This window comes from Malania oleifera, chromosome 11 (genome assembly GCF_029873635.1).
Source record: "Malania oleifera isolate guangnan ecotype guangnan chromosome 11, ASM2987363v1, whole genome shotgun sequence".
NCBI lineage: Eukaryota > Viridiplantae > Streptophyta > Magnoliopsida > Santalales > Ximeniaceae > Malania > Malania oleifera.
The window spans coordinates 37,666,160-37,678,524 of record NC_080427.1 but is presented as its reverse complement, the minus strand read 5'-3'; the positions used below and the strand labels follow the sequence as shown (position 1 = coordinate 37,678,524).

Sequence of the window (12,365 nt, the reverse complement as noted above, 5' to 3'; positions counted from 1 at the left end):
GCCTGCCCTTTGTTCACAACTGAAAACTGCTTTAACGGTTTATATTCAATGTACATCATTTTTTTTTTTTAATTTACACTTTTATTTTTTATTAATTTAATTTAATTATAATTATATGCTAAAAAAAATGTTCGCTATTATAGACATTATAATTGTAATCAACATTTTCTTAGATTAAGATTAATATTTTTAATTTAACTAATGTTTGTTAAAGTGATCATATTTACATTAATATGTTTGGTTTGTATAATATTTATTCTTGCGAATAGAATGCATTATGAATTTGCTATGAAGATGTAGTAAAAATTGTATAGATATATAATAATTTAGAAAAAAAGTTTGCTCAAGTAAAATATTGTGTTATTTCATCGATGAGTATTATTAAATTAAATATGAGAATTTAGTAATATTCATTCCTTGGAACCAAATAAATATTACTATTGACCTAACTAAGATCTAGATTAAAGCGCTTTCAACTCATCTTTATATATATATACATATATATATATATATATATATATATGTTACAATATAAATAAATGCAAAATTGACAATATTACAACATACAAATTAAAAATGCTAAAAATTTTGCCATAAATATTAAGTTGAAAGTTTTAAGCCTTTGGGTTAAGTTGATGCTCACCCACTCATGTGTATCATATCTACCTATGGGCTCCTCCGATGCTAACAAGTAGTATCATAACTGATAATTCGTAACTCTGGGTGAGCGACATCGTAAAAAAGTTAAGGCGTGAAATTAATTCTCTTAACATGTTAACAATTGAAAGATCAAGTATGTGACCGAGGCCAATAAAGATCATTTAGGTCTAGAAGATGAATTCAAGATGTAGGAAGTAGGATTGGTTCGGAGGCACGTGAAATGCAATCCGAGACACATAAGACACAGTAATAAGACTCACTTGAGCAACTGTGCGTCGGAGAATTAGGCTTGCTCCCATAAGGGAGACGATTTTCGTTCAAAGGGGGAGCAGTTGAAACTCACAAGTAAAGGGGAGATTATTCAAAATTTCACTTGTGAGTTTACCTCATATTGAAAAAATAGAGTGGATGATGAGTGTTTATATACATGATTAGACTCAAGATTTAATAGGTTTAAACTTTTGGATCAGGTTAATGTTCACATATGTGTATCAAGCCTACCTATGAACTCCTCTAGTGCTAACAAGACTTAAAAAAAAAAAACTTATTTCCTTCGCACTTTTTTATGTGACTTCTTTTTTCAAATTTGATGGTTTCGCAAAGGGCTAATGTGTTGTATATAGGGTATGAACATAATGGTGAGTTATCCATTTATACTTCTAGAAGCATTTGCTTTTTATAGACTAGTTGGAGAACTTTTTTCCCCTTAAAAAAAAATGAGAGAGATGTGCTTAGTGACCTTTTGGTCTTGATGTTTTCACAAGTGGGTATCCACAATCCAACCACCATTTATCCATATTCTTAGCCTTAACCCTTTCAAATTTGTATGGTCATTATATTTTTATTTTTATTTTTTAAAAGGGAAAGAATAGAATCAGTACTTAAACTTGTCTAAGGCATCATTTTTACTTATGTTCGCTTGCCTCCTATCAATCTATTTTATATGTATCAAGCAAATAGTAATTGTGTAAATATGCAAAAGTTTGGAAAGGAAAGTAGTTTATTTTTGTGACAAAGTTGTAATAAGATAGAAAACTCTTTTATGGGACAGTAAGTGTTCATCAATCTTGTGTAACTTATTGACATTGTATTTGATAGTTAGTCTACTTAACACGACTCCTGACCCCAGCTAAACACATGTTCTTTGCAATGTGTAATGAAATGAATCACGTTGTATTTTTTCCACCATGTGATTACTTCACTTTTCTTAGTCATTTTTACTTATAGTCGGCCACTTAGTTTGAAATTGATGGTTGTGGGTGTGTGCATGTGAAGAACTCAACCAAGAAATTCCAATTGTTGATTCAAAAGTTATGCATCACATCTGTGTCACACAACCTTTACAATAGATAACTTGTTTAGTTTATGATAGTAGGCATCAAGCTTGTTCCATTGTCTTGTAATTTAGATGCCAAAGATTACATGCTTGCTAAAACATCAGTGGGAAACCCTACCATTAATACAAAATAATTGCACTGATAAGAAGTGACTTGATAAGCTCAAATCATAAGTTTTTTGTGTCAATAAGATGACTAAACTTGCTAACTGCATTGTTGCACTCATAGGGAGTGAGAAGTAACAACAAAGTTCGACTCTTGATCTAGCAAAGGACTCTTATGATGTGGTAAAAGCCCTACAACATAAGCTTGTTATAGGCTATAGACACCTTGCACCACTAGTGGATAAGCGCTACAAACGAAAGAATCTCATAACCAAAACCTTCACACAAAAAAAATATAGGCAAAATGTAGAGATTGTCTAGTCAATTTACTTGGAGAAAGCAACCAAGAAAATGATGAAATCGTTAGACTAAAGGAAAAGATCATCTCACTTAAACGGGTGAGAATCTATACTTGTTAAGATCCTTAAAAAAATACCTCAAGTTTCTTTGTGGTAAGGACAAAAGATTATTTTGCAAATATAAAGGACCAACCCTCATTTTAAACAAGATCGGAAGTTCTCTAACTAGGATGAAAGCATACTCATGTTGTGTTTGAAATCGTTGGATAAATTTGAATTTGATGAAATCGTTGGATAAATTTTTGTAACGATCCGAAGAATAATGGTATTTAAATAATAAAATAAAGGAAAATGGAAGCATGAATAGAAGGAGGCAGCTGACTTCGTTAATGAACATATGGGTTTCGTCAACGAGGGTTCTTTAGGATCTTGTCAACGAAGTTCCGTCTCGTCAACGAAAAAGATACCGAGAGAGGATTTTAGAAGTCTGAAATTCGTCGATGAGGGTTAAGGTTCGTCGACAAGTCTTTTTCTTGGCCTCGTCGACGAGATGACGTGGCTCGTCGACGAAGGCCACAATTTAAATAGGCCTAAAATCCATTTTTGGCCAAAATTATCTACGCAGAATCTCTCTCTCTCTCTCTCTCTCTCTCTCTCATCCTTCGGTTTCTCCTTATTTTCTCTAAGTTTTTTAGCCGAATTTCTGCCGGTTCGACGATCTGAAACCACCACGGCGCTCCTAGGAAAGTTCTCTGCAAATTTGCTGGAGCGGATCGTCGGTGGGGTTAAGTTGGAAACCATTACAAATCCAAGGTAAGGTTTTCTACTCAATATTTGGCTATTTGACAGTTGTTGAAAGTGTAGTATGCGTAGAAATACTAAACTTTAATTTTGGTAAATGTTATTTTCAGGGTGTTGAGCAGGAAACCCTGCGGGTGTAGGACAAATTTTCTTAGGGGCTTTTCGAGAATCAGGTAAGGGGATAAACTAAACTAATATTTTATGAAAAGTATGTATAATATTAGAGCATTTGATTGCAGGAAAATAAATATATTTATATATGATTTATATTTGGAAAAATACTGTTGAAAATGATGGTATGTTAAATATACGAAAAACCTATTTAGTGTGACATGAGTAGAAATTGTTATGAAATACTGTTTTTTGGGAATGTGTTAATAATATGGATTTTTATAATGAAAAATCGGCATACAGGCCGAGCTATGAAAATGATTTGCCAGCGTACGGGTTGTGCTATGGATATGATTTACTGGCGTACGCGCCGACCTATGGAAATGATTTGCCAACGTACGGGCTGTACTATGGATATGATTTGCCGATGTACGGGCCAAATTATAGTAAAATGTGAAATACCGGTGTATGGGCCGATGATTTTCATGATATACGTATATATGCAAAATGATATGATTGATTTGATAATTAACGATATGAGATATTCATGTATCACAGTTTCAGTATATGTTATATGATATCAGAACTTAGTTGACTTGGCCTAAGCTAGCACTTGCACGGTACCGTTGCTATGTGTCCATGGTCGTCATGATCATGATATTTGTGTTAACACCGTTGTACGGAGTAGGGGTGAAATTGGATGGTCGATGTGATTTTTAAGAAGTGTGTGAGCACCCCTGGTGTACGAACCAGGTCTGGCACACCCATCAGACTTACAGACTGTACTCTTGACTTGGCAGTGGTCGGCCAACCATTATCAGGTCCCACCTTCGGGCCACACAACCCAGTCATGTGGGGGTAATACATGATAACAATCAGCTAACCTACTAGGAATGTTTTTGTAATATTATTATATGAGATGAAATATGCCATGAAAATACATTATGTTCTGCCATGTTTTGACTATACATGTTTTCTCAGAAATATATATACAGTTTCACTAGTTATGTTCATGATTATATATATATCACAGAAATGCTTATGTTGCCACACACTAGTGTTAGTTTATTTTCCTTACTGAGAGGTGCCTCATCCCAAAATTTTATAAACATTTCAGGAGCCCCTGATAAGAGAGTGAGTAAAGCTCCGCTGATCTAGTACTGTTGATCTGCCCTTCCAGAAGGGTGAGTGTTTTGATAGGGTCGGATGTATTTTGTTTGGGATGACCCTAAGATATCTTTTGGGTTGTGTACTGTGTGTATATAAATATAGTGGTTATAGTAATTCTGGTATTGTGATGGATGATTTTGTATTTATGATATTGTGATTGTATGTTTTATGCTGCTTAGGCTTCCGTTATGTGTTTTGATATATCCATGGTACCTACGGGTCCAGGTGGATTATGATCTGCGAGATTTTATGATATTGATTTTATTATATTATGGAAAAAAAATGTGAAAATTAAGCAAGTCGTCACAATTTCAATATAATTTTACATTACACCTTATCTAAATCTATACAAATCCCAAACATAAGATCAATGTTTCTTGTTAGCTCACGCTTCAAGCTTGGTCCTCATTTTAACCAACATCAAGAAAGTATCTAAGTTATATGAAAGTACACTCTGTGTTTTGAAGCATGAATTTCAGATTTCGAATTTGAATTGAGATGGATTTAGATAAGTTTTAATATAATATTTTATTGCACCTTATCTAAATCAACACAAATCCAAATCAAATGATTCTCCCAAGTATAGGGTCAATGTTTCTTGTTAGCTGCACGCCTCAAGCCTCTCTCTCTCTCTCTCTCTCTCTCTCTCTCTCTCTCTCTCTCTCTCTCTCTCTCTCTCTCTCTCTCTCTCTCTCTCTCTCTCTCTCTCTCTCTCTCATTTCAGGGAAGTGATGTGAGATCCATTCAAACTCAAAGAAAAACATATCTCTTGTGTGGGTCAAAGCACTAATAACATTTTATAATTAATGAGTTCTAAATTTTATGTGGAAAAATAGTTTGGGTTCAATCTTTCTCATGGAAGCAAATGAATCCTTTAGACTTTGTTTAGATCAAGGATTTTGGGGGAAGGAAAGGAAAATAAAAAGAAAATCCATTTTCCATTGTATTTTCCCTCAATATCAAATAGTATAAAATAAAAATTTATTCAAATATAAGTTAAAATTAAGAGGAAAAAAATGTTATTCATGCAAAAAATCAAAAGTTTAATCATTGATTTGTCTTACTTTCTTCAAACATGAAAAATAGATTCCTATATATTTTCATTTCCTTTCCCTTAATTTTTCGAGTTTTAAACGTGCTGTTAAGGTTTATAGATTATTCCTTACTTGCATAATTTTTTTTTAAATTACTTTATAAATTCTCCAAATTTGAATAGCTAAAATTGAACACTTGAAAAAGTATATGGTGCTTCAAGAACTCTAAAAGAAATGAAATTAAAATGAGAATACCTATATTTTCTTTCAATTTCTCCTTTATTTTTATTTTTTTTTAATTCTAGCGACCAAACTACATACTACATAATAGGAGATGACTCATTATTTACCCCATACCTTTTTATGATCTCTCCCAAAGTGAGATACGGAGACCTTTATCATAAACTTTCGAATTTCAGGATCTGTATAGTTTTGTAAAATAATTTATATTTTTTTATTTTTACTTTCTAAAAAATTGCAAAAAATTTTAGATAATTTTTATTTTTATTTTTATAACATCTTAATAAAATAAATTAGCAACAATAAATAGTTTTAATACTATTTGCTTGTGAAAATAGTCATATTTTATTTTAAAATTTTAAATAATTATAAAAATGGCATCTTGTTTTTCACTTTTTAAAATCTATAGAGAAATGTTAGAAATTTTTATTTTATTTTATTATTTTTCAAGATTTCTCTCTTACTTCGCATCTAGAACATAAAATTCAAATATTATAATTTAATTGGTGCGGATTATACATAAATGTTCATCTAAATTTAATAAATCCAAATTCAAGTCCCATATCATGATTTCAAATAATATCTTATATAAATTTTAGAAAATTAAAAATCGACATTTTTGTGATTGTTTTGAAATCTAAAAATAAAAATAAAAATAAAAAACTATTTTAGACATTTAAATGAACTCTTTATTATCCACCCCTATACTTATTTGAACTAAAAAATAAAAATAAGAAATATTCTCAACATAATCACCACCATCCTCGATCTTCTTCTATAATATTTTCCTGATTAACTATTTTTTTAAAAACATAATCATCATGGACAGGCCTAAGGCCTTCACCCTAATCTAAGTTTGATCGAGTTTCACTCATGAATTTTATTGAAAATAGAATTTTCAATTTAAATGTTTGAACATTTTTTGTCACTAAATGAGATGCATAGATGAGTGTTTTCTTCAAATACATTGCAAGGGCAATGTTAAATAATATAAAAAATGAATTAATTTTGAATTGATTCGAAAAACATGAAAACTTGTCAAAGATAATTGTGCAATTTGTTCTCTAATTTATGTTATGAAATAAATAAGAAGTGTTTTTTTGAGATTTTCATAAAAAGAAATTATGTCAACATCACTAAAGATTTTTTTTTTTTGGAAAAAAAGTGGGGAAGTAATAATGTCAATAATCACATTGGCTTAACTCCTCTCCAAGGTGTTGTATGCTAGAACTTTACCAAATAATAGGAAAAAAAATATCTCATTCAAAATGACCTACCACAAATATTCAAGCATACATAGCAAAGGCACCCGAGCCGAATGTATGGTCCTAAGAAATAGAATTTGCTAGGCTTCTTAGGTATTGTATCGCGAGAATCTCATGAAGAGCTAGAACGGGTGAGACCCACTTGCTTTTTTTGTAAGAATACAATCTCCGATAAATCTATCATATGTATGTGTATGAAATAAAATTTGCTACGCTTCTTAGGGTTTATATCTCGAGAATTTCCTAAAGAAACAAAAGGGGCAAAACCCTCCTGTAGGCTCTATCGATAGAGTTCACCCCTTATGTTTTTGACAAAATACAATCTCAAGAAGTCTATCATCTTTCATACAAAATTGCCGACTGAAACTTGGAAAACCTCATTTTTGGCCAAATTTAAGAAATTTTCATGGTGATTCAACTAAAAATTCAAAGAGAGAGCCTTCTGTTCTCTAGCTGGTTGAATTATTCGTTAATCACCTGTTGGGGGAGTGGGGGAGGCCTACTTGTAAACAAATAGTTATACATACAAGTCAATTCTGTCGGATTAGTGGATCAATAAAGCAATGTTTGGATTCTATGATTGGCTTTTCCTGCTTCAAATCCAAAACTATCATTACCTTAATCCCCCCTGATTATCAAAAAGCACCCACACAAATACATCCCCCCCAAAACACTCACAGAGAATTGAACTCTAAATGACAGTGTAAAATTTTTGCTTTACTTTTCATCTGTCAAATATAAATGAGCTTGGACAACTTCCAAAGTCTTATCTTTTCCTTCTGCTTTCTTTTCTCTTCCTCGCAGCAAATTGGGGTAATTCAAATTGGGGTAATTTCATCTGCGGCAGAAATCATAGATCCTATCCAGTCCAACAACATTAAAAAACAAAAAAACAAAAAATCTCAACTTCTGCGAGGACCTTGAAGAATAATAACCAAAGCCCATCAATGATCCCCCTCTTGTTAAATCATAGAAAATAAAGACCTAATCCTTCTTTCTAAAAATAGTTCAAAAAATGAGAGATTGAGTTAGTATATCCGAGGATGAGGATGAAGATGAGGATTTCGTTGGGTTGACTGTTAAATTCCATTTATGCCGTCCGAAAATTTGTCGGCAGCATACAATCTCAGCCCTCTTGTCCTCCCTGGTGCTCCTCCTTTAAGTGAAGATACATCTAGGACAATCCTATTCAACCCACCCCAGAAAAGAAACTGTTAAAAATCTTAATCATTTGGGTGTTTCATCAAAGAAATGTCAATGGGTATTTTGCAAGAAGCTTACAAGTTCTTTGAAGCTTTTTCTCGCTCTTGGGTTTCAGAGGCTATGAGGATCTTGTGACCAATTTTTGACACTGCATGGTCCGCAGGCAGATGGACCGTTTCTAGGGCTGGTATGACATTTTGAAACTCTCATGAATTTAAAATTTAAATTTTAAAGACACAAAAGCGGAAGAGACCCAAATGAACAATATTATGATAATTTGATCTGTCTAGGGATTTCTTACTTGATTTATGAGTAGCCGGTGCACCACCATCCAGACCCAAGAGTTTCTACAATAAACAGGAGCTGTATCAGAAAAGGAAGCAACTATAGCTTGGAACTATCTGCGCTAAAATTGAAAATGCATGTATGTATAATAGATCAGACAGCAAGAATCACCTTAAGATTGATGTAACATTTCTCAAGGTCATCATTTTCCAAGATGTGAGCAAAGAGATCGGGTGATTTCCCTTGCTCAAGCTCTGCTGCGGCGTTATGAACACGTTTTTTAATCTGTTCATCCGACTCAGTTCCCCTGTTTCAAACTTCTATATTAGAGCTGAATTTTGGGAGTGCAAGGGTGAGTATAGGTCCAAATGGGCAGTTGGAACTTACCTTTCACGAAGTCGGTTCTCAAGTTCCTGAATAGAAGGTGGGCAGATGAAGATGAAAATTGCTTCAAGAGAACTAGCCCTCACAGACCTTGCACCTTGAACATCAATGTCGAGAATGCATCTCTGCACAATAAACTCAGCATTTCAAGTTTGAAGAAAGAATAAATATTTTCAATTTACAACCCCTGCCAATTCAGCAAATAAATCCAAAGCAACGTCACTCACTCCACATGAAAGCGCACCCATTTTCCAATTTCTAGCAACACTATTTTTGGCATCTAAGTCGATCGCATCTTTTTTTATTGCTTGGATAGAAGTGGATAACGCTTTAAGTTCAATAATATCTGCAGGTCGATATACAGTGACAATCCAGTTGGAGCACAGAGTAGCAACAGAGGCAGCCCTCAATATTTTGGCATATTGACATCTCACAGCTGTGTTATATATAGTGACAACCCAGCTGCTGTCCTTATTAGGCCAGTCAAGCCTAGTCAATACTATTCACACAGCATTAACTGATTCTATCATTTATTTAATGCATTGAACCTTCCCAACAGTTCTACTTTGCTTGGATCAATTGGATTGTTCAACTGATACAAGCACATTCATCTAGACATTTGCACTTGGTCTCATCCAAGAAGTGGTCAACATGGATAGTTTAAAAGGATTGCGTACATGATGCATCTTAAGCATAAAAACTAGGATATACATAAGCAAGAGGCATAACCATTACCTTTCCAGCATCCGCTACCACTTCAACAGCTTCAATACTGGTTCCATAAAGATTTCCATGAACAGAAGCAAACTCAAGGAACTTCCCGTCCTTTATCTCCTTCTCCATAACACTTTTGTAAGTGAAATGGTAATGGACCCCATCTGTCTCCTTCTCCCTTGGGGCCCGGGTTGTGTGGCTCACAGAGAATCCAAACATGGAAGGGAATTCCTTCATGAGCTTGGATATGAGTGTACCCTTGCCCACTCCAGAAGGACCACTAATAACAATTGGCTTCTCAGTGTCACCAATAACTCCTTTACTCCAAGCAACCACCTCAGTTCCCAAAATTTGTTTCTGCTCCCTGACAAATTTAGTGTCCACCTACCAAAACAAATCAACAAAACTAAATGTAAGGGAACAGAAATCATAAACCGGCAGATACATTAAAGAAATATTAGAGACGGTGAAACGAATACATAAGAAAACAAACGATCCCGTTACAGTTTAAGTTGCATTCAAAGAAAGGATTTCCCCCAAAAAACACTCATGGAAATTTTTTTCTGTAAAAATAATGTTGTACAATACTTGGTTATCACTTTGTCATGCTTTCCTTAATTGTATTTACACACTTCCAAGGAATGATCTTTGCCTTCAAATACCAAGGAAAAATCTCCAAAGATTCAAATTTTCAAGATACCAACCTCCAGAAACCACAAGCAGTCATCTGGGGAGGAATTCTTCTTAATAATCAATATCCGATCATCATTCAAAAGGACAGCCGAATGACCTTGGCATGGCTTGGGTTTTGTCCCCAACACAGTAAGACTGACCCTGCACATTCCCCCAGAAGTCAGTGATTCCGATTCCCACCTCCAAAATGAAATCCATGCATAGCCCCCAAAAGAGATTGGGCGTAAAACTTACGATTTCCCTGTGGATTTGTCATAGATTTGAACTCCAATAGATGACTTCAGTTCATCATCCGAACCAACAATCACATACTGGTTAGGAAACAATCACAAACACAAAGTTTGATAAGAAAGATGATTATGAGAATCAGAAAGGAACACTGCATTGAAGACCAAATCAGCATATTGGATGTGGTCATACTGATTTATCACCAACAACAGTAACTGTTTGAGGCCCTTTGGAATTCAGATCAAACCCATTTGAATAGCCCCTCTGCAGATCATCTATAAAGAAAGCCGGGGCTTCTCCCTACTCACAAGAACCAAACACAGAATAAAACACAAAGCTAATCATTGTGATCCATATTTACCTAATTGCGTTCCTAAAATTTCACACCTTTGCTATGAATTCATCACGAATTTTTTTTCAAAAAAAAAAAAGTTAATGAACTTACCATGGAGGAATCCACTCCTTCAATTAAAGATTTCTCGATCAATACACCTGTAGAGAAAAGAGATCAGCAACAAAGGTACACTGTTTTTCGGATCTTGCCTCCTAAGAGTTCTAGCCTAAAACATGTGAACTACTAGTAAACAAAATCATTGCCCATCAAATATTTCTAGAAAAATACACGGAAAAAGAAAAATCAAAATCCAATATCATAGACGACACAAATCTAAACCCAGATGACCCATTTAAAACTTGGGGCGCCATTTAAAAAAACCAGAGAGAGAGGCCTATGAGGCATTTATGAACACATTTATGTTGCTTTTCTTTCCTGTCGCAAAACCCGTGTATGAAATTCAACAGAGAGAGAGAGAGAGAGAGAGAGAGAGAGAGAAACCCCACCTCAATATAACTGAAATATATCGAACAGAAGATTCATTGGAGCTAAGAGCCAACAAAGAATGCAATAACAAAAACTGAGAAAACGAAATCAGGTTGAGATCCCATGTACCTTAGGATGCAGAAATTTAGCACCCAAGGATGAGGAGCTTGTTTCTTGAGCGGCTTATGATATATAAAAATATAAATATATCTTTTGCCTGGTAATAGGTATATGTATGTATATAACAGAGAAGAGAGAGAGAGAGAGAGAGAGAGGTGTAGCCCTGGGAACAGAGGATTTTGGATTTCCAAATCGGAACAAAGCTGGGGTTAGATACAAATCAGGCGGGAGGTTCACGGAGGGAGTTGCAGGAAAACATGAGGCGCATTCCCATATTTGTAGGGCGGAAGAGAGAAAGAGAATTGCCTTTTTGGCCGAATTCAATTCACGGATGACGAAACCAAAAAATAAATAAATAAAAGCAAAATAAATGTCTTTGAAAAAAAAATTTATTTATTTACCTGAACGGTGAAGGCGGTGGGTGCGAGGAAGCTTCTTCTTCTTCTTCGTCTTCTTCTTCTTCCACTGTTCTTTCCCTTTCGCTGTTTGTTGGGTTTCGCAATTGGGTCCCGAGAAAACTTGAATAGAAAAAGAGTAAGTAAAGGGTAGAAAATCAAAATCTAAAAAGAGCCCACTTCCTTTGTACCTCACAGAAATCTCCACTACAAATTCTAGGCGTTGCTTGCGGCACCACAATTCTTTCTTTACTAAGATTCATTCAAAGTAGGATGCATTTGAAAAAAAAAAAACCAGGCTCTGTTGCCTAAACCGGGACTGGACCGGGCCACCCCCCTGTTTGGGCCTGGATGTGCAATATAATGTGTTTGGATGGGCTGGGTGTTTGGGCCCGGTTTTGACTCAAATTTTTTTGGGCTTTTTTAGTATTATTTCTATTTTCTATTTTCTGAAGAAACATATTATAAATACGCTCCTTGTCAGTTTTTTTGTTTTCTGTTA

The 12,365-nt window shown here is 34.5% G+C and overlaps 1 protein-coding gene across 3 annotated transcripts; it reads right to left on the bottom strand.

The window, feature by feature from the left end:
• Nucleotides 1-7,565: 7,565 nt before the first annotated feature.
• LOC131167369 (guanylate kinase 2) lies at nt 7,566-12,091 on the bottom strand. Of its 3 annotated transcripts, none has more exons than XM_058126159.1 (11): nt 11,870-12,091; nt 10,974-11,020; nt 10,721-10,828; nt 10,535-10,611; nt 10,312-10,441; nt 9,629-9,991; nt 8,897-9,018; nt 8,681-8,816; nt 8,526-8,571; nt 8,303-8,408; nt 7,566-8,206 (listed from the first exon to the last, which is right to left on the bottom strand). In XM_058126159.1, exons 2-11 carry the CDS (start codon nt 10,974-10,976, stop codon nt 8,101-8,103), a joined length of 1,197 nt encoding a protein of 398 aa, XP_057982142.1. In that variant the 5' UTR covers nt 10,977-11,020; nt 11,870-12,091; the 3' UTR covers nt 7,566-8,100. The 3 variants fall into 3 exon arrangements, with proteins under 3 accessions (XP_057982142.1, XP_057982144.1, XP_057982143.1); XM_058126161.1 differs by lacking the exon at nt 11,870-12,091 and adding an exon at nt 11,369-11,836; XM_058126160.1 differs by lacking the exon at nt 11,870-12,091 and adding an exon at nt 11,478-11,836.
• Nucleotides 12,092-12,365: the final 274 nt, after the last annotated feature.

Bases quoted from the DNA above. Each gene is read 5' to 3' on its own strand.
- LOC131167369 (XM_058126159.1), bottom strand. The intron at 10,442-10,534 runs GTAAGTTTTACG...GGGAATGTGCAG, and splicing joins GACAAATCCACAGGGAAATC to GGTCAGTCTTACTGTGTTGG. The intron at 9,019-9,628 runs GTAATGGTTATG...TTTATTGTGCAG, and splicing joins TGGTAGCGGATGCTGGAAAG to AGATGCATTCTCGACATTGA.